Below are 23,962 nucleotides of genomic sequence, written 5' to 3' on the forward strand. Positions count from 1 at the left end.
GCTGGAGGTAAAGATAATGTCTGCTCTAGAAATATTTTCTAAAATATTTACGATGCTTTCCACTTCGTAGCTCGAAACTCCCACATTCATTTGCATACAAAACAGCAGCTATTCCTAAAGCCTAGCATTAAATACATTAATTGTTTCCATAATTTACGAGCTCACTTTAACCGCTGAATGGCCTCAGCTAGCGCACACACTGCGCTAAAATTATCTGCTCATTGTTAATGAAATTTACGTGTGCAAACACAACAGTTCACTTAGATAAACAGAGTTGGACGGATGCGGAAAAGATGAAGACAGCCGCCCATCAGGGCATGTGGCAATGTCTTGATGGGGTATTGCAACATTCCAGGCGCTCACTTGACGGTAAATTAAATTTTATTTATGTATAAAAAAGGCCTAAGTACGTCGTATGTGGTTTAAAACTAAGCAATAATGGATTTATAACCTGGACTACTGCTGCTGCTTCTCCTCGACTGTGCTCAGCTGGTTCTTCAGATGGGTGGCCACATACTGCCAGTACTTGCGACGAATCACATCGTGTTTGGTGGCCATGTCCTCGCACAGACCGTACACTTTACGGGCTAGCTGATCGCTATCGCTGACCTTCAGTTGGAGTGCCTGCTCCTGGTACAAATCGATGAGGAAGGCCAGCAGATAGGGCGATCGATTGCCGGCCTGGTAGAGCTCCTCCACGAACTCCACCACCTCCGGGTAGCTATTCAGAAGTGCTTTTCCACTGTCGCCCTGGCGCATTACGCCCACCAAATAGTTCCAGGCACTTTCGTTGTTCTTAATGATTCGAATCCTGTTCATCGTGTACGTTAGTTCCCGCTGGATTAAATCCGGCGTGTATCCGAAATGCTTGACCACGAAGAAGCGCTGGTTCCAGGCTGAATTGTTGCGCTGATCCTCGCAAATCAGACGATCTACAAAGCCAAGTTCGTCGTCATAGAGACTAAAAATAAAGAAAAGTAATTTATAGAAAGTTATTTTCTCTTAATAGACATAGTTTTACTCACTTAAAGCTGCGAATGGCCCACTGGCGATGTTGCCAGGCGTGGTAGTTCTTGGCATCCCCGTCGTTGACCAGGGCGTTCTCAGTGAGCTCCAGCTCGTTGCTGGGATCGTTCAGCATCTCGACGATGACGCGACGGTGATGCCAAACCTGGTAATTCTTTGAGTTCTGGCCAATCACCTCGCTCAGATAGTCCAGTTCCGCATTCAGATCTGCCTTCAGTTCGCGCAGGACGTCGCGTCTGTACTGCCAGACCGTGTAGTTCGCCGGATTCAGACGCAGCGCATCCGTGGTGAGGTCCAAGGCACGTTGGCTCTTCTCCCCGCGCGCAATTATGGCCCTCATGTAGTCGAAGACCTCGCGAACTACGGTGAACGGATATATTTTCACAGATGTAGTGACTTTCAGAGATAAAGCCGCATGCATTACTCACACTTTTGACTGTAAGCAATGGACACCACCGGATTGGGACCGTCGTCCTGGGCGAGCGGCTGCACATCCTCCCAATCGGAGCGTTCGCTGTAAGGCAACCAATCCGTGCCCAGGTATTCCTCATCCGAACTGTCTCCCATCGCGGTTAATTGAAAACAAAACTGTTGAGCGCGGGTGAGTGCGGAATTTTATGTTGTTCTTTTTTACTTGTCCGAATTTATCGGGCTCTATCGTTCATCGATATCGTGAGGCGTTTTTTGTCCGAAAATATCGGTGTCAATTGTTCGATATCACATGGCACTATTAAATACTAAAAAATACTACATTCAAACGCCTATAACGGATTTTTAAATATTATTTGAAATTCAAAAATAATTAATATAAGTTGATCAGTTATTTTATAAATCAGGTTATACAGAAGCTTTTTGTTAAAACATTTATTAAGATTTTAATAAAAGTGCACAAAGTGACTGATTCGATTAAAACTAGACGTAGACATCCAAGTGCACATTTTACCATAATATTCGAATCATTGTAATTAGATTAATTCTAGAAACGAGGCTTAAACGTGGCCGGATACTGATTAAAGCGCGGACGCAGTGCAGCTTTCGATTTCTCGAACTTCTCGCCCGAGTTGCCCAGGATGACTCCATCGGCCAGCTTGCCAGGATGGTCCGTAGCATTAGAACGCTCCGCATTGGCTTCGGCAACATCGATGATACGCGGATTCTTGCGGTACCTGTACCACCAGTACTCAAAGACCAGTGTGATGCAGGCCATTCCAATGCCCACGAATATCACGATGAAGACGCCACCAATGTTCTGGATCGAGATGCCATCCGATTGATCCTCCGGCTTATCACACTTGGCCTGAGCTTCGTCGTTCTTCCACCACTTCTCCTTGAGCTTCTCCAGTTGTCGTTTGTTGAGCAGGGTCAGGATTCTTAAGCATAATACTGTTATAGAGAAGCTCACACTTATAATTACCTATTACTCACGCATTATTGAACTGATCCTTGAGATGCGAGCCCTGCTGAACGGCTATGGCATAGGGTTTCCTGGAGAACTCCTCGCCCACCACCTGAAGATCGCAGTTGGTCAACTGCAGGTAGCGTATATCGGTGGCATCGCCCAGGAAGGCGAATCCCGTGGCTGCTGTCGAATTCCTAACCCGGGCCACGGCTTCGTCGAGTGTGGCAGGTAGATGCGCCTCCTGCATGGCCTGCCACATCTTGGTGTACTTATCGCTCACTGGATAATCCCAAACAGCCAGCTTGGAGCGCTGCAGTGGGGTGAGTGAGTCGTTCAGGGACAGATCCTTCCAGATCTCGTAAAACATCTGCTCTATGTTGGCCATACGCTCGAAATATGTCATGGCAGAGGAGCCATTCAATGGAGCGTACAGGATCTTGTACTGCTTCGCCAGGTCATCCAAGCTTTCAACGGGCGTATCCAAACGTGATACGGTCAAAAAGGCAGCCAAATTGGCAGTGTACGAGGCAATGATGATAAAACTGAATGGAAGAACAAGTTAACTTTTAAAATAATAGAGTTTCAAAGAGTCTAAAGAGGATTACCCACCCAAATAACCACCAGGTGGCGGCCACTAAACGGCCAGATAGATTTTTCGGAGCCTCACCGCCACCTTGAGGTGTCAATGAAGTCATGCAGAACCAGAGACACTCCTTCAGATTGAACTCGCGCTTCTCCTCGTCGTCCTTGTACTTCTCCCGATTATTCTGATAGCTGTAGGGACTCCAGCGATCGAAGATCCACATGAGAAAGCTGGTGAAGAAGTAGGCAGCCAGGATGCACAGCCACACATTCGTTTCCAGCACGGTGAGGAACTTGAACAGCGAGCTGGGCGAGCTGGGTCGCTGCATCATGATCGTAATCCCGACCAGATCGTAGTACGGAACCGTGAAGTCAATGACTATCTCCCGTTCGGCCATCACCGACATGCTGCCAAGGCCAATATCCGCCTGTTTGTCAATCAGCTTCTTCACAATGCCATTCCATTCGGCGTTCTCGTTCATATTGCCAAACTTGCCATCCTCCACCTCCTGGATGGTGTAATCAAAGTGGACAATCGCGGCAATCTCGTTGATCAGATCAATGCAGTATCCTTTGTATCCTTTCGGAGCCGTTTCATCGCGAATTATGAAAGGAGCTTGCTGTGAAGTTATAATAAAGTTTGGTCTATGTAAATACAAAATATAGTGTTCTCTTAATTTAAAATGTTTGACTAAAACAACGTGGCTTTACCTTAAATATTTTGTATATATGTAACTAAATAGGATCAAAAGACGCGACACAAAAAGACTACAAGTTAAATATATCAAAAATAAAAGCAACTATGCTATAAAAACTACATTTTTAAGAGTGCTATTAATCATTGCACCACTAAAACATCCTCTGTATTCCCCTGTCGTGACCCACCACAACAGTAAAGATTCGATAAACCGTGTCCGCGGTGAGATTCTTCATCTGCTCCTCATCCTTGACGATGAGCTCCGAATTCAGACCCGATACCCATTTGCCAATGGATTTGCTGTTTACGGAACTGCCACCACGAATCTGTAGCACACTTATATCCATATCGAATTTCATGAAGCTATGCCCATTGAATGGCTGAGTGGATTGCGTGACGAGATCGAAGGTGCCATACGAAGTCGATTCGGTAATCTGTGAAACGGAAATCAAAACGGAAGTGGTTAATCAACCATAATTTGTTGCACACGTGGTGGAGCAGCAACCTTGGTGAAGTAATCCCGAAGATCCAAGTTCCTTGCGGGTGTGTTGCCACCTTGGAAATCGTCGCAATTCAGATACTCCATGTCCTTTGGCCAGGCGCCCGATTGTAACATTTCCCTGCAGGTAAAGTTAGTAAATATATATAGTAAATATATATAATATGTAAACCCAAACCCACTTGATGGTAAGGAAACTCCTCAGTGCCAGGTCAAAGTAAAAGGCGGATGACAGCAGCGGTTCTTCGTTCAAATTATAGGTGGTGCGCAGCAATCCCAATCGATCTCGATTGTTCGAATCCGCCATGGGTTTAAAAAACATGATGGTCGCATTATCCCCCTGGCTGCTGATCTCTCCTTCGTTCTGCGTGATGGCGTGCCAGGCGAAGTTGCGCTCGAAATACGCTGGCTTCACGGACTCCAGAACCAAGCGGATCGATTGCAGGGTGCCCAGAATGAAGAAGTTGTTGATATCCAAGTTCCTCAGCTTTTCGATCTGCTCCGCGCGCTCTTGTGTTCCATCCTTGGCTATGGCAGTGATCACATGGCGGGTTTGGATGTTCTGCAGCAGGGACTTGTACTTGTGGTCCATGACGAAGGAATCGTCGTACAGAATGGCAGCTGGTGAGGATTTAGAATGGTATACCTTAATCCTCACTTTTATATATTTATCAAATCCCTTTACCATTGGTGATGTTAAGACGGGTGACTATACTTCGAATGACCTCGGGAATAATGTCCGCCGGCGGCATCACCTGCAGCAAATACTTCTGCTTCGCCTCATCCAAGTCGCGCCACTGCCTCAAGTCTCCCTGCTGACCATAGGAGGCACTAATGGTGGGCAGACCCAGAGCCTGGGTGAAACTCTTCACCGTTTCGGAGGCTATGCCCGATTTGGTGGTGTCCAGGATCAAGTGAGGCGTCTGTTTCTTCTCAATACTAGTTGCATACTTGTTGCAAACTGAGGTGGAAAGTGTGAGCAATAGAATCATACAATAATCCCAAGCACAACTCACTAGCTTCCAGCAGCACCTTGGCATCCGACTTGTTTGCTTCAATCGAATCCAACTGCACGGAGAGTCCATATCGGATGTTCTTTTTCAGGTAGGTGAGCACCACATCCACAGCCTTGGTCGCCGGCTCATTGTCCACCTCGTTGATGAACACTATCGAAATGGATGGGATCACATGGGTTAAGGTGCATTGGCCAAAAGCATTACGTGGCATTGCGTTTGTTTGCTTGCCCTAAAAAACTCATTATGACTGGCACCACCCAACTAAGCTACCCAACCAATATGGTTCTCCACATTAACATCTAATTGGTTTACTTTTTATCTAATGAACCTGAAGAGTTGGAAAATATACGTTGTGGATTCGAAAAAATATGAAAAAAGTCCTGAAAGACTTGGCTTGATTTTTTTAGCAAATAAGTGCACTCATACCAGCAATCATTATGTATATAATTATGTATATTTCATGCATAATATCTTTATGCATTTCGATCGATGCTCAACTTACAAACATTTATATTTTGAGTCGTTTGCGCAGCGATCTCCAAACTAAAGCTGCTTAATAGCGATAAAAATCCAACCAGCCACAGGATTTTCGAGGTCTTCGGTTTCACCAAAATCATTATGATATTCACATAGGGTTTTTGATTTCGGATTTTAAGAGCTAAAAATCAACCGCACTGGACGAAGAACAAATGGTGACTGGACAGGAAACTACGCTTTTGAAAAGGGATACAGGTACAACCTATACTGCCACTGTCAATTTCACTTTCAACCAGGACAGTGTGTGGACACATGGGTGTAACCTTGGTGATAATCAATTTGGTCGGAAATCGCCCACAACGCCACATCCCCACATCAACCACACCGAACACCAATCCAAACATGAACCCATATCCTGGTTCGATGTTTCGTGCTGGAACTCAAGCGTTAATTGGTGTCGGTTGGGGAAAGGGTATTCGGTCGGCGGGGGGGGAAGTTATTATGTGGTACTAAGGAGCTGTTACATTGTCAATTCATCATGAAATTATTATTCGAATCGGTGGAGTGGAAACATTGGGAATAGGGTCACAATGGGCAAAACTATTTATGAACTCTTGATAACAAAATACAATTTTATAAGCACATAAAAAATTATATAAGAAAACAAAGAGTTGATATCCATATTACTAACTGTGAAAGTTTTCAAAAAAAAAACTTATATTACCAACTATTTCAGATTAGTTCTGACTCACACGATTTATAATCTAGCCCAGACAAATCGCACTGATAAGGCGTTGGTCAAGCGCTCCCCATTAAGCAAGCAACAAAGTACAACAATTGACGAAAGTACAAAATTAATTTTATTTTTGATTAATTATACATTAAACGAACTTTACGCCCGACGTAATTTCTAGTGTAGAGCATAACACCCTACGAGCAAAAATTAAAGAGAAAAACGCCGCCTAAAATAAACATCTATAAGATTATGCAGCAGTTGCGCGAGCCGCATTTCAGATATAGCCACTCTATGTATATATAGTCATGCCCGTTCCGAATGGGGCGTTGTGGTGGTGGTGGCGGTGTCGACTAGCGAACATTGTCATTATGCGTAGACCTAGAGTTATCTTTAACTTACACAGTTCACGATGGTTAGATAGGTAGATGATACGTACATTACACAGATCGAATTATATATAACTAAAGCCTACGTTGCGTGTATAAGCATAAATCTCACAAGTTCCAGTCATCAGGCCCCGACTCCTGGCGTATCACGGGCGGGGTTAGCGGAGCTCTCGGTGCACCGGGCACGGGAGTGGGCACCAAAGGTGCGGCTCCGCGCAGCGAGCTCCCGTAATAAGGCGGCGGCCGGTGGCTATTAATGCTCGGCGCGTTGGAGCTGTGCGTGGACGAGGCAGAGGAGTCGCGCACCCGTCCCGCATCGAAAACGGGCGCCTGGGCGTAGCGATGGGGATGTCCCAGCTGCGGTGTCTGTGACCGCGAATGAGAGCGATCGCGTCGCATCAGCTGCTCCTGTTGCAGCCGTTGCTGCTGCACATATTGCTGCTTGCGCTGCTTGAGGAGCTGCTCGTCGCGCTGGAGCAAACGCTGGCGCTGCTGCAGCTCATACTGCTGCCGCTGCATGGCACTCAGTCGGTTGGCCTTGCTCCACGGATTGCCGCCGAAGCACAGGTTCGATATGAAGACCACCGGCGAGAAGAGACGCAGGGAGACCTCACTGGGCGGAAGTCAAATATTTAGTTATTTATATTTTTAGATAGAGTACAGAAGAGCTTCTCTAAATCGATATATGCTGGTCACAAAGAGTAAGAATACGAATTATATTTAATAACCACGTACAATTTAAATGGTTTGGACTGAAATTGCGTGATAGCTTAAACACTTTTCAGTTCACGTTTTTTTTTAAGACGTTCGATTTAGTGATGCTGGACTGTATTACCAAACAAAAAACACTTACGTGGTGTCCACAATGGGTTTTGCCTCATTACCGCTGAGTATGAATAGGGGAAAAAAGATTGAAAAGATGCAGCTGCTGACGATCACCGAGCTGGACAGATTTGTCAGCACGGTAAGCGGTATTCCGAAGCCGAAGAAATAGGGCCAGTTCTTCTCAATGTACGTGAGGCGTCTATGTAGCTCCCAGCCCATGTTGAACCACTTGTACTCGAAGGAGTACAGTGAGTAGAGAAGGCACAGATGCACGAAGCACAGCGATGAGCCCACATACTTGACAGGCACTAGATTAACTAGCATGCTCTGGACCAGGAACAGCATTTGCACCACCATGCTAAATAGGAAGTCGGCCACCAGCTTGCTGATCCCGGGGATCAGCTGCGGGCGTCCCTTTCTTACGCGATAGGCAGCATTGGCTATGTCCGCGAACCACAGAGAGCTCACAATCTTAGACAGCATGAAGATGGGCAGTACCCACATCATGCCGAAGAGCAGGGACAGGATGGGATGCAGCCAGCCCCAAACCACCGGCAGGGTCTCGGATTGGGCTCCATAGAAGATGGTGAGGCAGAATTTAAGCGTGGGCAGCAGAGCGGATTCGAACAGGACGATGCTCAGCCAGGTGAAACCGCCATTGAGCATGCAGCACTTGAACAGCTTCTTGGCGATCTTCTTTTCCCTGTGTCGCCGTATTATAAATCAAGTGCGCAATTAAAAAATATATTTACGTGGGATTTGTGTTTGTGTTACACTTACCCCTGCGGCTGTTGATCCTGGGTAGCTGGCTTCTTACCCAGGATCTTTTCCAGCGTCCGCTCGTCGGCATTCTCCTCCGCCTGCTTGGCGTACTCTTCCCGAATCATAGCAGCCGCAGAACTGGGCACTGGTGACGGTGACCTCCTGGCGCGTTCGTAACGATCCTTGTCGGTGCGACGCAGCTGTTGACGGTGCTCCTGCTCGGCATTCTGGCGGTTCACCTCGTCATCGATATGCAGGACCAGTGTCATGCCACGTATGCTGTCCCACAGGCCGTACAGAATGCCCAGGGTGATGTTCTGTGGTTGTACAACGCATTTAGTTGGGCCATTGTCTGTGTGCTCCAAAAGGGGCAGTCTCAATCTCACCTTTATCGCCGCCATCTCGCGTGGACAGACCTTAGTTCCTGATCGGGGGCATTACGAAATGGACATGCAAGCATACGAAACGTGTTTAGCTGCTTGGGAGCGTATCAAAATGTGGCAGTGGGTCTTTGAATAAATTTGCGTTGTGCGAGACGAAGACAACATCGTTGGCGCCTTTACACTGCAGAAAATAGCGTGCGCCTGCAGATTCGACTGGCTTTGTCTCCTTTTGAAACTTTTACTTACATACTTATCGCTGTGCCAGTGCTTGTTTATCGAATTGTCAGTGTGCAGAGGACCTAAAAATCATTGAACTTTGTGCTGAATTTAATAATAATAATAGTTGTTTTGCTTGGTGTAAGAGCACAGTTGCCACCTGATGCGCGACGGGCGTTTAGCAGCACTGGTCAGTGATGCACAGCGGAGCAGTGTTGGCAACTATCGATATTTATAAAAATTACCGTTATTATATGACAATATAATGATGTGGTTTTCAATGGTAACGTATAATTTGTTTTAATTTTCAGGAACTTTTTCGATTGTATAAAGATTTAGGTAATCGAATTTATATCCCTAGTATATCTAACCTAACAATGTTATCAGTTGCTTATGTTTTGCAATTTTATAACAACGTTATGATAGTAACGGTTTTTAATAATGATATTCCCAAGGTGATCGATATATCGATATCACGAACACAATGCCACCTTCCATCCCTTCAGCTACAGGTAAGGAAACCAGGTAATAACGAACATTCTTCTCCTGACAGGGGACAGAAATAAACCGTAAGTCCTCGACTTGTTGAATATATAGTAGGCGTAATGGAACTTGCTCATCACAAGAACATTTTGATAATCAAAATAAATACTTTGGGAAACATTAAGTAAAGTTTTCCTGGAACGTAAGCCCGCCACAATCGCAATTTGAAAATATCGAATGTAAATAATGCAAAATAAGACCGTGGACTAGTGATTAATTAGTGTGTGACTTTGTTTATTGAGTGCGATAACGGGGCATTTGCTTATTAATCCCCTTTTTTGTTGATATACGGCATTTACATATGCCTATTTATTGACGTGTGTATGTACATATCGACTTTATACACAGTAGAGCTGCTTTCAATACGCAAGTAACGAAGTAAAACCTTAAATCAGGTGTCAACTGAATGTTATGCGCATGCAAGCGCTTAATTGATTACCCATTAACCGTTAGTCAACCAACGGACAACAGGATCTTTCATGTTTACATAGCAAGCACACACAAACACACACCCACCCGTGACATTTACCTGTATGTACATATATGTGTGTGTGTATGAGAGGGAAGAAAATGTTTATGGGAATGCAATTTTCAATCTTGGCTCTTTTGCAGATTACCCGAAACACCCCCCCATTTCAACCTTACCATTTTCCATCATCTCTGTGTGCGGAATAATCAATACTGCACACATACTGAGGCAACAGCAGCAGCAACAACAAAAACACGGCATAATGGTGTGGTCTAGTGATAAGCAGCAACAGTAGGGCCACAGCCCGCCCCCATCCTCCGCATACCAACAACCGCCTTCCGGCCACCGGCAAACGAGCAGGAATTCCGGAAAACAGGAGCAGCCACAAATAGCAATTACCATCGCACAACTCAAATTTCCCGTCACTCCTCCATCATTCTGACAACGGAATAGTGGCAATAATGTCACGCGAGGAGCGCAAACCCATCGTTAGTTCGCCAAGCAGCAGCACCTGCAGCAGCGGCGATGACGAAGTGCATCCTGTGGTGCGACGACGCAGCGCCCGGGACACGGAGCTCGCCGGCCACCAGAAGGATGCCGGATGCTGTGATCCAACGAGCACGCCACATCGATTCCTGGCCCTGCTCTTTATGTGCCTCTTGGGTTTCGGTAAGATGTGGTTTGAAACTTTTTCAAATGAATTTGAATTTAAAAAAACCAAACTCATACTTAAACATAACTCTATCAACAGCCTTGAGACCAAACCTAATTAACGAACTCTTTCATAGGTTCCTATTTTTGCTACGATAATCCCGGCGCATTGCAGGACGTTTTCCAGAAGGAACTGCAACTCAGCTCCACCGAATTCACGCTGATTTACTCCATCTACTCGTGGCCAAATATCGTGCTCTGCTTTGTGGGTGGCTTTCTTATCGACCGGGTGTTTGGCATCCGCATGGGCACCATTATCTACATGCTGATCGTGCTCGTGGGCCAGCTGATCTTCGCCACCGGCGGTGTCCTGGGCCACTTCTGGTTGATGATCTTGGGACGCTTTGTGTTCGGCATCGGGGCTGAGTCGCTGGCTGTGGCCCAAAACAGCTATGCAGTGCTATGGTTCAAGGGCAAGGAGATTAACATGGTCTTTGGACTGCAGTTGTCGGTGGCCCGCTTCGGCAGCACCGTCAACTTTTGGATTATGCAACCTCTTTATGGCTACGTCTCGAAATCCTACTCTGGCTACAAGGGCCTGGGAGTGGCCCTGTTCCTGGCATCCTCTACGTGCGTTATGTCCCTAATTTGCACCTTGATTCTAGGTAGGATTGGTTGTGTATATAAATATCCATTTATATTATGACTTTTTTTCCTTCACCCAGGTTGGATGGATAAGCGCGCGGAGAGAATCCTTAAGCGGAATAACAATCCTGGTGGAGAGCTGGCCAAACTAAGCGATATAGTCACCTTCAAGTTGGACTTCTGGATGGTGTCTGTGGTCTGTGTGGCCTATTATGTTGCCATCTTTCCGTTCGTGGCTCTAGGCCAAGCCTTCTTCGTGAGCAAATTCCACATGACTCCGGATGAGGCGAACACGGTCAACTCGATTGTCTACCTGATCTCTGCTATTGCATCGCCTCTGTTTGGATTTGTGATTGACAAGGTCGGAAGGAATGTGACCTGGGTGTTTTGTGCCACCATCTCCACGCTGCTAGGCCACTTCCTCCTGACTTTCACTCAGTTGGATCCGTACATCGGGATGAGCATAATGGGACTGTCCTATTCCATGTTGGCTGCCAGCCTGTGGCCTCTGGTTTCATTGATTGTGCCCGAATATCAACTGGGCACTGCATATGGCTTGTAAGATCACTCATCTTCCGACTTTTTGTATCGATGAACTCAATAATTGTTCATTTTGCAGCTGTCAGTCTGTGCAGAATCTGGGACTAGCGGTGGTGACTATTGCAGCGGGCATTATTGTGGACAGCAGCGGCGGCAGTCACTTCTGGCTGCAGATTTTCTTCATGTTCTTCCTGCTGGGTAAGATTAGAGACTATTCTCATAGCTTGAATCCAGATTAACCCCATCATATTTTCTAGTCTCCCTGCTGGCCACCTGTGCGATTTGGGCCTACAACCGCAAGCATCAGGGCAACTTGAACATGTCACCTGCTCAGCGGGCCACATACCACACCTCGATGTACGTGAATATTGAGTCGAGTTGAGCATGCAATTGGTGTCTTGATGTTGTGTTCTAATCCCCTATCTGCTGACACACCGCCACATCAGCCCCTGACTAATTAACATTTTCTTTCTAAATGTATTTGCTTTGTGTACATGCCAAAAGTGCGATGCAGTGCCCCCACGTGAACAGACGGCCTTTATTGGGCAACTATGTGCAATAGATCGATTATCTGTTACTAACCAATTACCAATTGTGATGCTAAAGCCATCTCTCTACCCTTGACTTGTTATGCAACTCCGAGCACATTCTGCTAACCGCACAATCGACGAGGTCATTCGATCTGTTTAACTCCTAGCCAACATTCTATGATACATATCAAACTTTAAACTATTGTTATATTTATTATTTGTTGTGTGTGATAAATAAATTTATGTAAATGTACATTAACCAAATTAAATAACGAAAGAGATGCGTTTTGGGTGAAAGACGGTGTGTGTGAAAGATGCAGTATTTGATCTTGATTCCATTTTATTTCCTTGCAAATATCTTTTTGAAGAATAAATGATTTGTATTTGTACAAAATAAATAAAATAAATTAACTAAAGCATAAACAGAAATTCAAAGTATTTTTTGTGGTTTTCGTCGTTACATTTCCACATGAATTTAACAAAAATAGTATAAAAATTTCTATGATGCATAGACTAGAGAAAACAAAATACAATTTCAAATCTTGAAAACTGATATTCAGCGCAAGTCGCAAAAGAATTATAAAATAATAATAAAGACATGAATTAATACATTTCTTTTTCCATTTTGAGAATTATTTGGTTGGGAGAAACAAAGTTTGCGTAAGGATGAGAAACAAATTTCAAACTAAAAATGTGTCATTCTCTATTGAGTTACTAAAAAATGCATTCCATTTCATATGGGCCATTCAAGTTAGGGCCATTTCGAGGCTTTTCATTTAGCTGCATTTTGTAAATTAGTAAATATTGGGAATTCCGATTCCCATTTCGCTTGAACTTAACTAAGAGCTTCGTAGAATTTTCTAGTTATTTTGAAAGTTTTGATTATTTTCGTTGTTAATTTCTAGGGTTAGTTGCACGTTTTTTTAATCTTTTTTTTTGGTCGTTTTGAGTTTGCGATTGTTAAATGAGGCCAAGGCCAAAAGCATCGAAGCATAGTGCAGCTCCGACTGGGAGCAGACACTGCACCCCGGACATTGATAGCGTATTATCTATATTGTCAGTTTAAGCCGCTCGATTGATTGCGTTATTCATCCAGAGTCTCGACTTCGTCGGCTGCCACAATGTCACGCTTGGTGGCCGTCTTAATGCTGGCCAGATACTTATCACCATCGAAGCGCTGGCTCTCATCCTGCAGATCCTGTTGTTAAACAAAGAAATGGTTTTATAGCACATTGCAAAGTAACATAGGTGGCCAAAAATAGGGTAAAGCTTACCTGGGATAAACAAATGTACATATGGAACAGTTTAGTAACTAAGTTAGCCATTTGGAGTGGTTTGGTGGACGTGCTTAGGATGAGTTAGCAGCTCATGTTATGATTTTTCGGTGGTAAAACACAATATACAATGTACAATGTATGCGGTGTGTAAGTTAAACCCAGCCAAGCTTTGTTACGGGCTTTGAAAGCCCTGTTTATTAGTTAATATAAATCGTATTGAATATGTGTTTGGGGATAAAACGCTTAGCCTACGTTTGTTATAAGTCTTAATAAAACATTAATTACAGCTTTGCAAATGTTGGTTTGAATTCGAGAAAGTTTGTTAGTGGTCAAACGGTTTAAACCGCGTATCCAGTTTATCCTTAGCGACGACTTAATCTGTTTCACAGCCAAAACACAGATTCTCCCTATAGTTACATTTTAATTTCAATTCATTAAATGTATTGTTACCTCTAAGACTAGCGAACAGTTTCACTTAGCAATTGTTTTGGTTTCGTTGGTATGATGTCGTTAATTATATGACTGGATGCTGATAATAATGCTATTGACTCGATTCATTATCAAGTACTTCATGGTTAAACTTTTTTGGTAATAATATAAAATTAAAATAGCTATAATACTGGCATGAGATGACTCAAAAAGAAAAGCCTATCTGTGGCTGAGATTCAATAGTACGTATTCAAGCTACGTAATCAAATGAAATAAAGTTAGAAATAGACCCGGTTATTATTCGACTCAGTTTCGCACAGTGCCATGGAAAACTCATCGTCCTCGCAGTAGCGTTGAAAAATTGCTTTCACTTGGGATGATTGATAGTTAGACTGGCGATTCTTTACATGTGGTGCCCCCGATTTACCTACAGTATTCGTTATGATTTGCAATTGCTTGTTATACAAGTTTCGATCGGACACGGCCGATGTTTTGGGAAGGCGACGGGTCTCGCGATCGGCGATGATCCCTTTTGATTGCTTGTTAGTGACGGTTATGGGATGGTCTGCTGACGCCTCGACAGCAGCTCCTCCAACGGCGGTGCTGATGATATTGGTGTTCGGGGTGGAGGTTATTGAATTTATAGCCGGCGAATGTGTTATTACTGATGAGTTAGGTGCACTGGCGATGGTGGAATCGGGGGTGTTCGTAGAGTAAGCAATACGGTCGGCTAAGCCATCGAACGGCGAAATTACCTTGTTGCGCAGAATCGAGGGCGTTGTTTCCTGCATCTTTTGCCAGTCGGTGGGCAAAGCCCAGGCGTGCGGACTCATGGAGTAGTAGATCAAGTGTTCAATGTCGTAAGAAACGCGAGCTGTAATTGATGGTTATGCATCAAACACTTGGTTCACTTCAATTATCTATATAAACTGGTATAAACCTGTAGAAAGGATTTAATCTTACATGCATTGCTCTTCAAGGGATTCTGGCCTGCCAATTCGTCCACGTCAAACTTTTCGCGAGCTCCCTTGGTCTCCGGCGTGGACTCCTTGCGCGAAAAGTGGCTGCGACGCGATCTGGCCAGGCCATTCTGATTGTTCGTCGATGATCCTCCATTGCTGGGCTCTGCGAACACTTCGTCGTCGCCCTCACCATTATTGTTGGTTGCCGAGGAAGCGGCGTAATTCAGTCCGATGCCGCTGTCCGTTCCAGGCAGCAAAAATTGCGGCGGCCCGGCTCCGGGAAGCGGAGTCGATGGCGTGGTCACTGGGCTCACCAGCGAGGTGCCGTCGAAGGCGGCGCCAGCCTCAATAGAGGCCAGAAACTCCGAGCTGCTAAAATAGTCATCGAGCACGAGTTTTGCCACCTTAGAAACAAAGTTGATTTAATAGATTTCAAAATGGAAAACTACAACATTACTCACGCGCACTAGTTCGCAGCAGTCGCCGGTAATCTTTATCAGGTGCTGGCCCACGTTGACCGTGAACTTGTATTCACCTACGGAAGCATCGTTTGTGGAATATGAGTGCATAAGCAGCTGTTGATTGGGACGCAAGACTTTACCGGCAGCGGCTGTCGCCTGAGCATGTGCCGCTGCTGCTGCTGCGGCGGCTACTGCGGCGACCTGCTGCTGCTGCTGTTGGTGCTGCTGGTGATGCGTTTGGTGGAGCATCTGCTGCGAGATCTGCTGTGCAGCAGCGGTGGCAGTCATGAAGTTTTGGGCCGAGTTGAAACTCAGCCGGTTGGCCAGACTGCTTCCGGTTGGAGTTCTTGGCTGCACAATGGCGTCGTCCGAGTTGGACGAGTTAAGCGAGGAGCAGGATCCTCCAGCGCCGGGAGCGGGTTCCAGGCGCACCGGCGAGGCGTTGCGACGGATGGTGTCCTCCATCAGTTGTTTGGCATAGCTGTCGTAGAAAGAAAACATTTTAAAATATTTAGCTTTATAATTTAAGATCATTTACATTACTCACTTAATTTTATCCTCGGCTGGACCAGTAATCTGTACCAAACGCTCCTTGGCACCCGGGTTGACTAATAAAAATATGACATTAATATATTGTCCAAAAAAGCGTATGTATTCATGAAAAATAATTTAGATGCAAACACATTTAAAAACAAAATGCTTAAAGATGCTTATATACAGAATGAAAATAAGTATTTAACAATTTTATCCAACGATCAATTTGGACTTAATGTGGTGTCATTTAATAGACGTAATCTTGGACATGCGTATTTCTATTTAGTAAATTTTGTAACAGCCACCAGGCGTTAATTGAGTTGAATTAGCGTGCCAAATGAAATGCGGGTGCGGTGAGGGTCAATTAAAACCAGCTTTCTGGAGTTACCTCTTTGAAACGATATTATGGTTTCGCTTAGCTCCTCGATCATGTGCACTCGACGCCCCTTGATGCCCATGACTTTGTGGCCATGGGAATGGAGTAATACATTATTTAAAACCATTTTTTATAGATCTGTGTGCTCGAGAACACTCCTCAGCTGATCAGTAACCTACCTTTGCCGGAGTCGGCGTTGCGAATCACGACCTCGTCCTTGCAGTACGTTTTGCCGGGAATCTTGGTCGGTTTGGGGAACTTGCCCGAATTACGGATGACCTCACCGGGAGGCAGCAGCATGTGCTGCTGGTTGGGTGAGCCCACGGCCGCAATGGCCGCAGCTTGGGCGGCTGCAGCTGCAGATGCCGCATTGAAGACGGCGGCAGCGGCGGCTGCGGCTCCAACGTTAACACCACCTACACCGCCGCTGACGCCGAATGTGGGGGAGGTGCTGAAGGCGCCAGGCTGCACGCCAGCATCGTACTGATATTCCGAGGGCAGCTGCAAAGCAAGGATTGGCCATTAGAAACTATAACAATTTGGTGCTACTACTAAGTGCTACTCACCTCCACGTTGGAGATCTGCTGCTTGGACTTGTAGTACGCAATTGTGTCGTCATTGTCCCAGCTTTTGGCGCGCAGCTCGATGAGCTCGAGCAGCTTAAGGCGCGTCGTTATGTTCAGCCGTTCGTCCTGCGAAGCGTTGCGGAAAACGACGAAGGCCCGGTCCAGTGTATCCTTGGACACCGCCTCCAGTTGCGGTCCGTGCACCCGGAGGTTGTGCAGGAGCAGCGTGATCGAGTCCGGCGTAGTGTTGCATGACTGCAGGCCCACTGTCACGCTGTCTATCAACTGGATGAGCTCCTCTATCACCAGGTAGCTGTTCTTCAACGACGATCGCGATTGTGTCTTCAGTGGGCGTGGCGCCTCAATGTTTTTCACGGCGCGTCCCAGATGTGTGTGGGCCATTGTCGGGATTCGTTGGATTCGATATCGTCTCGCGATGAATTCTAAAGGTTGTCCTGCCTGGTGTCCGGATTTGCTGATTTCAGCTTTTTGTCTGCTTACTTGTTCGTTCGTTTAAATGTAGTTGAAGAGTTGGTAAAAAAAATCGTAGAAGCTGTTTTCCGCACCTCCCCCTGCAAGTGCAAGAAAGATTAGTGAATGCTCAAATATATAGTTAATATATGTATTATTATACTATTAATAACTTGGGAGTAATGGTCGACAGTATGGATAACTCATGGCTTCTTAGGATATGGAAATTGGCCTCGTTTTTGAGTGAATCTCAAGTATTGCGACGCACAGCTCTTGTATATCTTTGGCCTTAACGATGTGCACGTTTGATAAGCGGCTTTAGCTGATAACACCACGATTTATCTATAGTTTAGTGGCTAATTAACCCATTGGCGCCTTCTGCGCGGCTTCTGCTGAGTCAATCGGTGTGAAGTTCCAAAGCAAAATATGTAAATAATTGATGAAAATTGTTTGCATAAATGGGAACGACAAACGGACGACCATTTGTGTTATTTCAGTTCGACTTTCGCTCCATGCGAACTCATTTCTTTTTTAAATATCACTTACAACCGCTGCAGCAACAGCAACAACAAGGACAAACAAATAGGCAACTAAAACAGCTAACAGAAATATTACAAAAAACTGAAATTGTCCGTGGGAGGGAGAAAGAGAGAGCGATCGCTCTATTGAATCATATGTCGAGAATAGCAACAACAAGAATGTCCTCTGCCGACGTAGACGCTGGCAGCGCAGCTAGCGCCCGTTGGGCGTAGAACAAAAAGCAAGTTAAATTTCAGGAGACCCTCCATAAACATGCATATATTTTATCCGTTTCTTGGCCAGAATACTCAGTGAAATTGAGTAATATTGCGATGGCTCTGGCCGCATTTCGTTAGAATGGGCCAACTACGCGTTTTGCTGCGACCGACTTAGCACTCTCGTTCAAGTTCTTACACTTTTCGCGTTTAGCCCTCTTCTCGCTTATGGATTACTCTATTGGCCGATTGAAACGCCTATTTAAACTGTGTATTTTCGATCGTTATTTTCATTAAATTACTAAGGCTTACCAAAACCAAAATCTCTGCGACTGCGACTAAAATCGTTTTTTACGGGTGGGTGTTGCCACCTGGTCGAACACCTTCGATTTTAGAGATGCGCAACAGCTATCTGTTAAAGTACCGTTCACTTAAAAGCGCAGTAAAATAGCTCGCATCAACTTCGCATCACAGGTGCGTTACAATTTTAGTTAACAATTTTTAGTTTAACTACTGTTTATATAATATAATTACAGCCAAATCAGACAACTATCACTGATAACCCTCATGTCACAATGGTATCTAAACGCTAGGCAAAAACTATTCTTGTGCGAATAAGTATGCACGTGATTGAACATTTTCATTAGACTACATTACGTTGGGCATTTACGTTCTTAAGTTTACAAATACAAATTGATGGTTAAGTGGAAAAGTAAAATGTATAATTTTTGAAATTGCTGGTCTTTTTAAGAGAAACAAGCTGTCCTATAAAAATACTTCAGGGGAAACTCCCTAAAATTGTAAAAAAGAAAATATCGATAGAAAACATCGACTGACAATTGATTGTTATTGAAATTTTTTTTGCCATCACCAAGTAAAAACGAAATAAAATTGTATTGATATATTCATAACTAGCAGTCCCAAACTTTAAGGTCGCTGCGGGAATATGTCTGAAAACGAGGACTTGGAGGCGGCATCAGAGGATTCCAAGGAAGGCATTCAAGAGTCCGTCAAGGATGAGCCTGAAACAAAACCGCTGCAGATGTCGTTTGCAGATTGGAAGAAGTGCAAAGAGGCATTGAAACCGAATACTAGGAACGGACCACAGCGGAGCAACAATAACAATAGTCCCAATAATCACAACAACTACGGACGTAAACAATGGTCTTCGAATAACAGCAATCACTTCCAAGGAGGTGGAGCGTCGCAAAGCTACCATGACAGAAACTATCCTCCACTGAACAGACCTCCTCCACTTCCGATGCAGCTGATGAACATGGGCTTTGGGGGCAATTTCGGGCCTGGTCCCGGTCCCTGTGGTCCACCAATGGGACCTGGAGGACCATGTGGTCCCATGAGCAATATGGGCCCCGCTGGTCCAGTGGGCTTTGGAGGACCAGGTTGTTCTGGGCCCCGGAGGAATCACAACCAGCGGCCACTGCAGCCGCCTCCGTTTTGGGAGGACATGATGTCGCCGCAACACAGACCACCACCAATCCAACCGCCCATGCCTAAGTGCCCCAGCTTATGGAATCTGGTGCCCAAGGATCGGGGAATACAAAATAATCGCATCAATCAAAATCAGAATAATAAGAAATTCAAGGCGAATAACCGCGGCAACACTGACAAAGATTCCACGCTAATGCCTCCGCCCCCGCCACCAAGCAATGGCACCAATTCGCAGTCAAACGGAGAAGCGCAGCCCTCCAAGAAGCCCAAGCGCAGCGGCACATTTGTCCAGGTTAACGGCCAATGGATCCAGAAGCCGGAGGCACCACTTCCGCTCGAGGATGCGCCGCCGGGTACAAAGGAAGAGCGCCAGCGTCAGTGGAAGGAGTACCGAATGGCCATGAAGCCGTTCAAAAACCGCGAGTTCCACAACTGGAAGCGAACGGTGCAGCGTTTAGGGAAGCTGCCGCGCGACCAGCTGGACGAGCAGCAACTAGAACGACTACAAAAGGCCGAGGAGTACATAGTTGCCCACAAGGCGATGCTGACGGTCAAGCATGCAGAGCGCTGGGTGCAGCAGGACAACAAGCATGACAAGGGTCAAGTGTTCGTGCGCAAGTCATCCAACATCGGCTCGTGGGACACGCCCAAGGAGCGGCCGCCGAATGGGTTTGCGTCGATGTATGATTTCAAGAAGCAGCAAATGGATAAGTTCTTCGGTCCCGGCCGTGCCATCAAAGGCGGTACAGATCTCTCCGTCATTGGAACCTTAGCGCCGCCTCCGCCGCCACCTGACACCCCTCCACAGATTACCAACTACTGGCCCTCTGGGAGTACCAACAACACGGGGTCCAACTCCAATCCCTCGTACTTCAGCCACTACAGCAACAACTTTGTCAAGGGTTCTACTCTGCTGCCGCCCTAGAAAAGCTATCCGAAACTAACCCAGGTCGTGGGTTTTCTCATACGCTATCCAATTGCATGTCACATGCATAAAATTGTAAATTTTTTTAACCAAATTCAGCAATTTCTTCATCATCCTGGATCGACGGACATCCGCATTTGTATTCAGATAAATGTAACAAAATCAACTTGACAATACTATGACTATTACTTGGTTTTACGACTGCGGCGCGGATGGGATTCGTCCAGAGGCGGTAGGCCAAGCAGTTGGCGTCGTTCCCGCTTGCCACGCAGGATGGCCTCCTTGAAGAGGTTGCAATAGAGCTCCACTGCGGCCGGCGAATCATCATTGCCGGGCACTGGATAGGTGATCAGGTTGGGATTGCAGTTGCTGTCCACTATGCCAATCGTTGGTATGGCCATTTTGGCGGCGTCACGAACTGCCGTGTGCTGAGCCATAACGTTGTTCTGGGTGTTGAGGAAAATGCAAAGATCAGGCAGTCGCGTTACCGCATCGAATTGCACATTGGCATTGGTGAAGATGCCGCCGCGCCAGAAGCGAGTGTGTGAGAATTCACCGGCCTCCTGGGCCTTTCGCTCCACGAGATGTGAGTTCATGGCGTTGCGGTTGAAGAACAGAATGATGCCATCCCGGAAGGCGATGTGTGCGGCAAAGTTAAGGGCATCGCGCAGATGGGACGCCGTCTTGTCCAGATCGAAGATCAGGTGGCCAAGCCGACTGCCGAACAAGTACGGACGCATTCGGTCGTCCAGGGACCCTTCCTTGTGGCCATAGTGCACTCGGGCATTGAAGAGGTCGCGCACGGTGAACAGGTTGTGCACTTGGAAGTAGTCCGGGTGCTTCAGAATCCGCTGTTCCACCAGGGCGATGTCCTCCGGTTCCGTTTCCACCGATTGCTCTGGTTGTGTGCTCTGCAGACGTCGCGGTAAACCGCACATCTGCCCAAAGCGGGGTACTACCATAGGAATTCATGTTTAACTAGGTTTCCTTACTATTTTAATTGAATACTTACGGTTGGCAAGCGATTTTCTCAACATTTTGGAGCGGCTCGTGTTTTCATAACCTATGTTCTTCTTCTTCTCTTTGGTTTTAGTAAACAGCTGTTGGCCAGTGTTGTACAGACGTGCATTTGAAAGAGGGTTTTAAACAAGAATAAATAATAGATCTAAAAATATCATTATAATTATTAAACCATAAGAGCACAAAACCCCTAAATCGAAATTATAATTTTTTTTTCAAAAATATAAGAAGCACTAAGCCAATTTTAAGCGGAGTTTTCCAGAACACCCCTTATTTCATCATCTGCTTCGGACAGTGCTGGAAAATCCATCCCAGCTGGAATGATTGAGTTGTAAATTTGTGTTATTGCTAAATATTGGCAAACTGCAATGGTTCAGCGACTGAAATAGTAAAAATAGATCAAAATGGAAGTAGAGCAGACGTCAATCAGGTCGGACACAAACTCCACCTGCGAGTATCTGGACGCAGAGGGCGATCCGGAGTCCCCAAATCTCTATCAAGAGGCGGATCCCGACCAGGAGGCGGAGCAACAGAACCATAGTATTATCTCTGAGCTAAGAGATGGCATGGGCACCACGCGGGACACCAATACCCTCAGTCCGGAACCGGGGCAGGAGAACACGGGACTGGCTGCGTCTGTGGAGTCTCTGGCATTGAGCACGTCGACCAGCGCCAAAACAGAGGATTCCATTGGCGGGGGATTGGAGGAGGAGTACGATTACCAGCACGACAGTCTGTGGCAGGGACAAAAGAAACACATCTTCATACTTAGCGAGGCGGGAAAACCCATTTTCTCGCTACACGGCAATGAGGATAAGCTGGCCACGCTTTTCGGTGTCATTCAGGCACTGGTGAGCTTCGTCCAAATGGGCCAGGATGCCATTACGTCCATTCATGCGGGCGGCATCAAGTTCGCTTTCATGCAACGCAGCTCGCTCATTCTGGTAGCTGCCAGCAGGAGCAACATGAGTGTCCAGCAGCTGCAACTCCAACTAGGGTGAGTCAATTTTAAAGCCCCTGATAGCAATGCTAACTAATGAAAACTTCCCATACTTTACCAGGGATGTCTACAATCAAATACTGTCCATTCTGACGTACTCACATATGACGAAGATCTTCGAGAGGCGCAAAAACTTTGATCTGAGGAGACTGCTCTCCGGCAGTGAGCGATTGTTCTTCAATCTGTTGGCGAACGACAGTAGTAGTGCCAAGGGTAAGGATACAGTGCATGATTGCTATACTGTTTAATCTATCATTGACTTATTTTAGTGTCCAACAACATCTTCACATTTTTGACCAACTCAATTCGAGTCTTCCCATTGCCCACAACGATACGATCGCAAATCACCAGCGCCATTCAGAGCAACTGCTGTAAGATCAAGAATCTTGTGTTTGCCGTGCTGATTGCCAATAACAAACTGATAGCACTGGTGCGCATGAAGAAGTACTCCATACATCCGGCTGATCTGCGCCTGATCTTCAACCTGGTAGAGTGCTCCGAGTCTTTTAAGAGCTCCGAGAACTGGTCTCCCATTTGCCTGCCCAAGTTCGACATGAATGGTTATCTGCATGCGCATGTTTCATATCTAGCAGATGATTGTCAGGCCTGTTTGCTCCTACTATCCGTGGACAGAGATGCCTTTTTCACGCTGGCAGAAGCCAAGGCCAAGATCACGGAAAAGCTCCGCAAAAGCCACTGCTTGGAAGCCATCAACGAGGAGCTGCAGCAGCCGTTCAATGCGAAGCTATACCACCAGGTTGTGGGTATCCCCGAGCTGAGGCACTTTCTTTACAAGCCCAAGAGCACAGCGCAACTGCTGTGTCCCATGCTAAGGCATCCGTACAAATCATTGGCAGAGCTGGAGCGCCTGGAGGCAATCTACTGCGACTTGCTGCATCGCATCCACAACAGTTCCCGACCCCTGAAGCTCATCTACGAGATGAAGGAGCGCGAGGTGGTCTTGGCCTGGGCAACCGGTACCTACGAGTTATACGCCATATTCGAACCGGTTGTGGACAAAGCCACTGTGATCAAGTATGTGGACAAGCTGATCAAGTGGATTGAGAAGGAGTACGACGTGTACTTCATACGAAACCATGCGACATTCTAAGCTTTAGCGCGCATTGCTAGGGCATTGTGAGATATATGACTATTTTTTTATTGCTCTTCTGCCAATCGATCCAGGACAAAGTTGTTGTGCTGCAGTTGTGACGGCGTCTGTTTAACTGAACCTAGTATACCACAATTACGCATGTACATTTGTAATTTAAAACTCTTAAGTAAATTCTTAAACTTTATATGTAGTTTATCTCTTAGTTAGAATGTGGATCTATACAAAACTGAATTAAGAGTCCTGGCAAAAGGTTCGAGTCGCT

General features: G+C 45.9%; 8 protein-coding genes across 18 annotated transcripts; 3 read left to right on the forward strand and 5 right to left on the reverse strand.

Annotated features, from left to right (window-relative positions):
• Positions 1-363: 363 nt before the first annotated feature.
• Positions 364-1,676, reverse strand: LOC120453826 (protein farnesyltransferase/geranylgeranyltransferase type-1 subunit alpha). Its single transcript, XM_039638720.2, has 3 exons — positions 1,455-1,676; positions 1,026-1,386; positions 364-961 (listed from the first exon to the last, which is right to left on the reverse strand). The coding sequence occupies exons 1-3, from the start codon at positions 1,591-1,593 to the stop codon at positions 457-459; spliced, it is 1,005 nt and encodes a 334-aa protein (XP_039494654.1). The 5' UTR covers positions 1,594-1,676; the 3' UTR covers positions 364-456.
• A 240-nt stretch (positions 1,677-1,916) lies between these two features.
• LOC120453744 (ionotropic receptor 25a) lies at positions 1,917-5,874 on the reverse strand. The gene is made up of 9 exons (XM_039638580.2): positions 5,722-5,874; positions 5,220-5,369; positions 4,889-5,164; positions 4,386-4,824; positions 4,210-4,324; positions 3,893-4,138; positions 3,035-3,627; positions 2,452-2,967; positions 1,917-2,396 (listed from the first exon to the last, which is right to left on the reverse strand). The coding sequence occupies exons 1-9, from the start codon at positions 5,834-5,836 to the stop codon at positions 2,003-2,005; spliced, it is 2,844 nt and encodes a 947-aa protein (XP_039494514.1). The 5' UTR covers positions 5,837-5,874; the 3' UTR covers positions 1,917-2,002.
• Positions 5,875-6,533: 659 nt separating this feature from the next.
• LOC120453787 (etoposide-induced protein 2.4) lies at positions 6,534-9,222 on the reverse strand. Of its 4 annotated transcripts, XR_005616561.1 has the most exons (6): positions 9,035-9,222; positions 8,792-8,969; positions 8,424-8,722; positions 7,672-8,346; positions 6,869-7,431; positions 6,534-6,810 (listed from the first exon to the last, which is right to left on the reverse strand). XR_005616561.1 is itself a non-coding variant. In XM_039638652.1 (5 exons), the coding sequence occupies exons 2-5, from the start codon at positions 8,804-8,806 to the stop codon at positions 6,927-6,929; spliced, it is 1,494 nt and encodes a 497-aa protein (XP_039494586.1). In that variant the 5' UTR covers positions 8,807-8,829; positions 9,035-9,222; the 3' UTR covers positions 6,534-6,926. The 4 variants fall into 4 exon arrangements, 3 of the variants coding, with proteins under 3 accessions (XP_039494586.1, XP_039494595.1, XP_039494575.1); XM_039638652.1 differs by having other exon boundaries at positions 6,534-7,431; positions 8,792-8,829; XM_039638661.2 differs by having other exon boundaries at positions 6,534-7,431; positions 8,792-8,880.
• A 300-nt stretch (positions 9,223-9,522) lies between these two features.
• On the forward strand, positions 9,523-12,651 carry LOC120453800 (major facilitator superfamily domain-containing protein 1). Of its 2 annotated transcripts, none has more exons than XM_039638677.2 (7): positions 9,523-9,573; positions 10,160-10,685; positions 10,805-11,332; positions 11,393-11,870; positions 11,932-12,050; positions 12,110-12,209; positions 12,357-12,651. In XM_039638677.2, the coding sequence occupies exons 2-7, from the start codon at positions 10,478-10,480 to the stop codon at positions 12,412-12,414; spliced, it is 1,491 nt and encodes a 496-aa protein (XP_039494611.1). In that variant the 5' UTR covers positions 9,523-9,573; positions 10,160-10,477; the 3' UTR covers positions 12,415-12,651. The 2 variants fall into 2 exon arrangements, with proteins under 2 accessions (XP_039494611.1, XP_039494619.1); XM_039638685.2 differs by lacking the exon at positions 9,523-9,573 and adding an exon at positions 9,619-9,726.
• Positions 12,652-13,035: 384 nt separating this feature from the next.
• Positions 13,036-18,603, reverse strand: LOC120453755 (eukaryotic translation initiation factor 4E-binding protein Mextli). Of its 7 annotated transcripts, XM_039638611.1 has the most exons (10): positions 18,505-18,603; positions 16,988-17,559; positions 16,601-16,922; positions 16,434-16,505; positions 16,059-16,119; positions 15,652-15,992; positions 15,512-15,585; positions 15,052-15,454; positions 14,844-14,962; positions 13,036-13,580 (listed from the first exon to the last, which is right to left on the reverse strand). In XM_039638611.1, exons 2-10 carry the CDS (start codon positions 17,387-17,389, stop codon positions 13,467-13,469), a joined length of 1,908 nt encoding a protein of 635 aa, XP_039494545.1. In that variant the 5' UTR covers positions 17,390-17,559; positions 18,505-18,603; the 3' UTR covers positions 13,036-13,466. The 7 variants fall into 7 exon arrangements, with proteins under 7 accessions (XP_039494545.1, XP_039494536.1, XP_039494553.1 ...); XM_039638602.1 differs by having other exon boundaries at positions 15,512-15,992; XM_044006601.1 differs by lacking the exon at positions 13,036-13,580 and having other exon boundaries at positions 13,827-14,962.
• Positions 18,604-19,050: 447 nt separating this feature from the next.
• Positions 19,051-20,737, forward strand: LOC120458200. The gene has a single exon (XM_039645778.1). The coding sequence runs from the start codon at positions 19,139-19,141 to the stop codon at positions 20,564-20,566; it is 1,428 nt and encodes a 475-aa protein (XP_039501712.1). The 5' UTR covers positions 19,051-19,138; the 3' UTR covers positions 20,567-20,737.
• LOC120458202 (28S ribosomal protein S2, mitochondrial) lies at positions 20,669-21,737 on the reverse strand. The gene is made up of 2 exons (XM_039645779.2): positions 21,579-21,737; positions 20,669-21,521 (listed from the first exon to the last, which is right to left on the reverse strand). Exons 1-2 carry the CDS (start codon positions 21,601-21,603, stop codon positions 20,752-20,754), a joined length of 795 nt encoding a protein of 264 aa, XP_039501713.1. The 5' UTR covers positions 21,604-21,737; the 3' UTR covers positions 20,669-20,751.
• A 141-nt stretch (positions 21,738-21,878) lies between these two features.
• On the forward strand, positions 21,879-23,884 carry LOC120458198 (vacuolar fusion protein MON1 homolog A). The gene is made up of 3 exons (XM_039645771.2): positions 21,879-22,583; positions 22,648-22,799; positions 22,856-23,884. Exons 1-3 carry the CDS (start codon positions 21,991-21,993, stop codon positions 23,695-23,697), a joined length of 1,587 nt encoding a protein of 528 aa, XP_039501705.1. The 5' UTR covers positions 21,879-21,990; the 3' UTR covers positions 23,698-23,884.
• Positions 23,885-23,962: the final 78 nt, after the last annotated feature.

Source organism: Drosophila santomea, chromosome 2L (genome assembly GCF_016746245.2).
Source record: "Drosophila santomea strain STO CAGO 1482 chromosome 2L, Prin_Dsan_1.1, whole genome shotgun sequence".
Lineage (NCBI taxonomy): Eukaryota > Metazoa > Arthropoda > Insecta > Diptera > Drosophilidae > Drosophila > Drosophila santomea.

What these genes read in the sequence shown, in the direction of transcription:
- LOC120453826 (XM_039638720.2), bottom strand. Translation starts at nt 1,593, where the DNA reads ATGGGAGACAGTTCGGATGAGGAATACCTGGGCACGGATTGGTTGCCT. An exon ending in CATTGCTTACAGTCAAAAGT is followed by an intron (nt 1,387 to 1,454) that starts GTGAGTAATGCA and finishes CGTTCACCGTAG; the next exon opens with TTCGCGAGGTCTTCGACTAC. An exon ending in TGGGCCATTCGCAGCTTTAA is followed by an intron (nt 962 to 1,025) that starts GTGAGTAAAACT and finishes CTTTATTTTTAG; the next exon opens with TCTCTATGACGACGAACTTG.
- LOC120453744 (XM_039638580.2), bottom strand. Translation starts at nt 5,836, where the DNA reads ATGATTTTGGTGAAACCGAAGACCTCGAAAATCCTGTGGCTGGTTGGA. An exon ending in CAAGGTGCTGCTGGAAGCTA is followed by an intron (nt 5,165 to 5,219) that starts GTGAGTTGTGCT and finishes TTTCCACCTCAG; the next exon opens with TTTGCAACAAGTATGCAACT. An exon ending in GCCACCTGGTGGTTATTTGG is followed by an intron (nt 2,968 to 3,034) that starts GTGGGTAATCCT and finishes TCTTCCATTCAG; the next exon opens with TTTTATCATCATTGCCTCGT.
- LOC120453787 (XM_039638652.1), bottom strand. An exon ending in CAGGATCAACAGCCGCAGGG is followed by an intron (nt 8,347 to 8,423) that starts GTAAGTGTAACA and finishes ACGGCGACACAG; the next exon opens with GGAAAAGAAGATCGCCAAGA. An exon ending in AAACCCATTGTGGACACCAC is followed by an intron (nt 7,432 to 7,671) that starts GTAAGTGTTTTT and finishes ACTTCCGCCCAG; the next exon opens with TGAGGTCTCCCTGCGTCTCT.
- LOC120453800 (XM_039638677.2), top strand. Translation starts at nt 10,478, where the DNA reads ATGTCACGCGAGGAGCGCAAACCCATCGTTAGTTCGCCAAGCAGCAGC. An exon ending in AATTTGCACCTTGATTCTAG is followed by an intron (nt 11,333 to 11,392) that starts GTAGGATTGGTT and finishes TCCTTCACCCAG; the next exon opens with GTTGGATGGATAAGCGCGCG. An exon ending in CTTCATGTTCTTCCTGCTGG is followed by an intron (nt 12,051 to 12,109) that starts GTAAGATTAGAG and finishes CATATTTTCTAG; the next exon opens with TCTCCCTGCTGGCCACCTGT.
- LOC120453755 (XM_044006600.1), bottom strand. Translation starts at nt 17,389, where the DNA reads ATGGCCCACACACATCTGGGACGCGCCGTGAAAAACATTGAGGCGCCA. An exon ending in AGCAGATCTCCAACGTGGAG is followed by an intron (nt 16,923 to 16,987) that starts GTGAGTAGCACT and finishes CTTGCTTTGCAG; the next exon opens with CTGCCCTCGGAATATCAGTA. An exon ending in TCCCTTGAAGAGCAATGCAT is followed by an intron (nt 14,963 to 15,051) that starts GTAAGATTAAAT and finishes CATCAATTACAG; the next exon opens with CTCGCGTTTCTTACGACATT.
- LOC120458200 (XM_039645778.1), top strand. Translation starts at nt 19,139, where the DNA reads ATGTCTGAAAACGAGGACTTGGAGGCGGCATCAGAGGATTCCAAGGAA.
- LOC120458202 (XM_039645779.2), bottom strand. Translation starts at nt 21,603, where the DNA reads ATGTTGAGAAAATCGCTTGCCAACC. An exon ending in GAGAAAATCGCTTGCCAACC is followed by an intron (nt 21,522 to 21,578) that starts GTAAGTATTCAA and finishes TTCCTATGGTAG; the next exon opens with TACCCCGCTTTGGGCAGATG.
- LOC120458198 (XM_039645771.2), top strand. Translation starts at nt 21,991, where the DNA reads ATGGAAGTAGAGCAGACGTCAATCAGGTCGGACACAAACTCCACCTGC. An exon ending in CAGCTGCAACTCCAACTAGG is followed by an intron (nt 22,584 to 22,647) that starts GTGAGTCAATTT and finishes ATACTTTACCAG; the next exon opens with GGATGTCTACAATCAAATAC. An exon ending in CGACAGTAGTAGTGCCAAGG is followed by an intron (nt 22,800 to 22,855) that starts GTAAGGATACAG and finishes GACTTATTTTAG; the next exon opens with TGTCCAACAACATCTTCACA.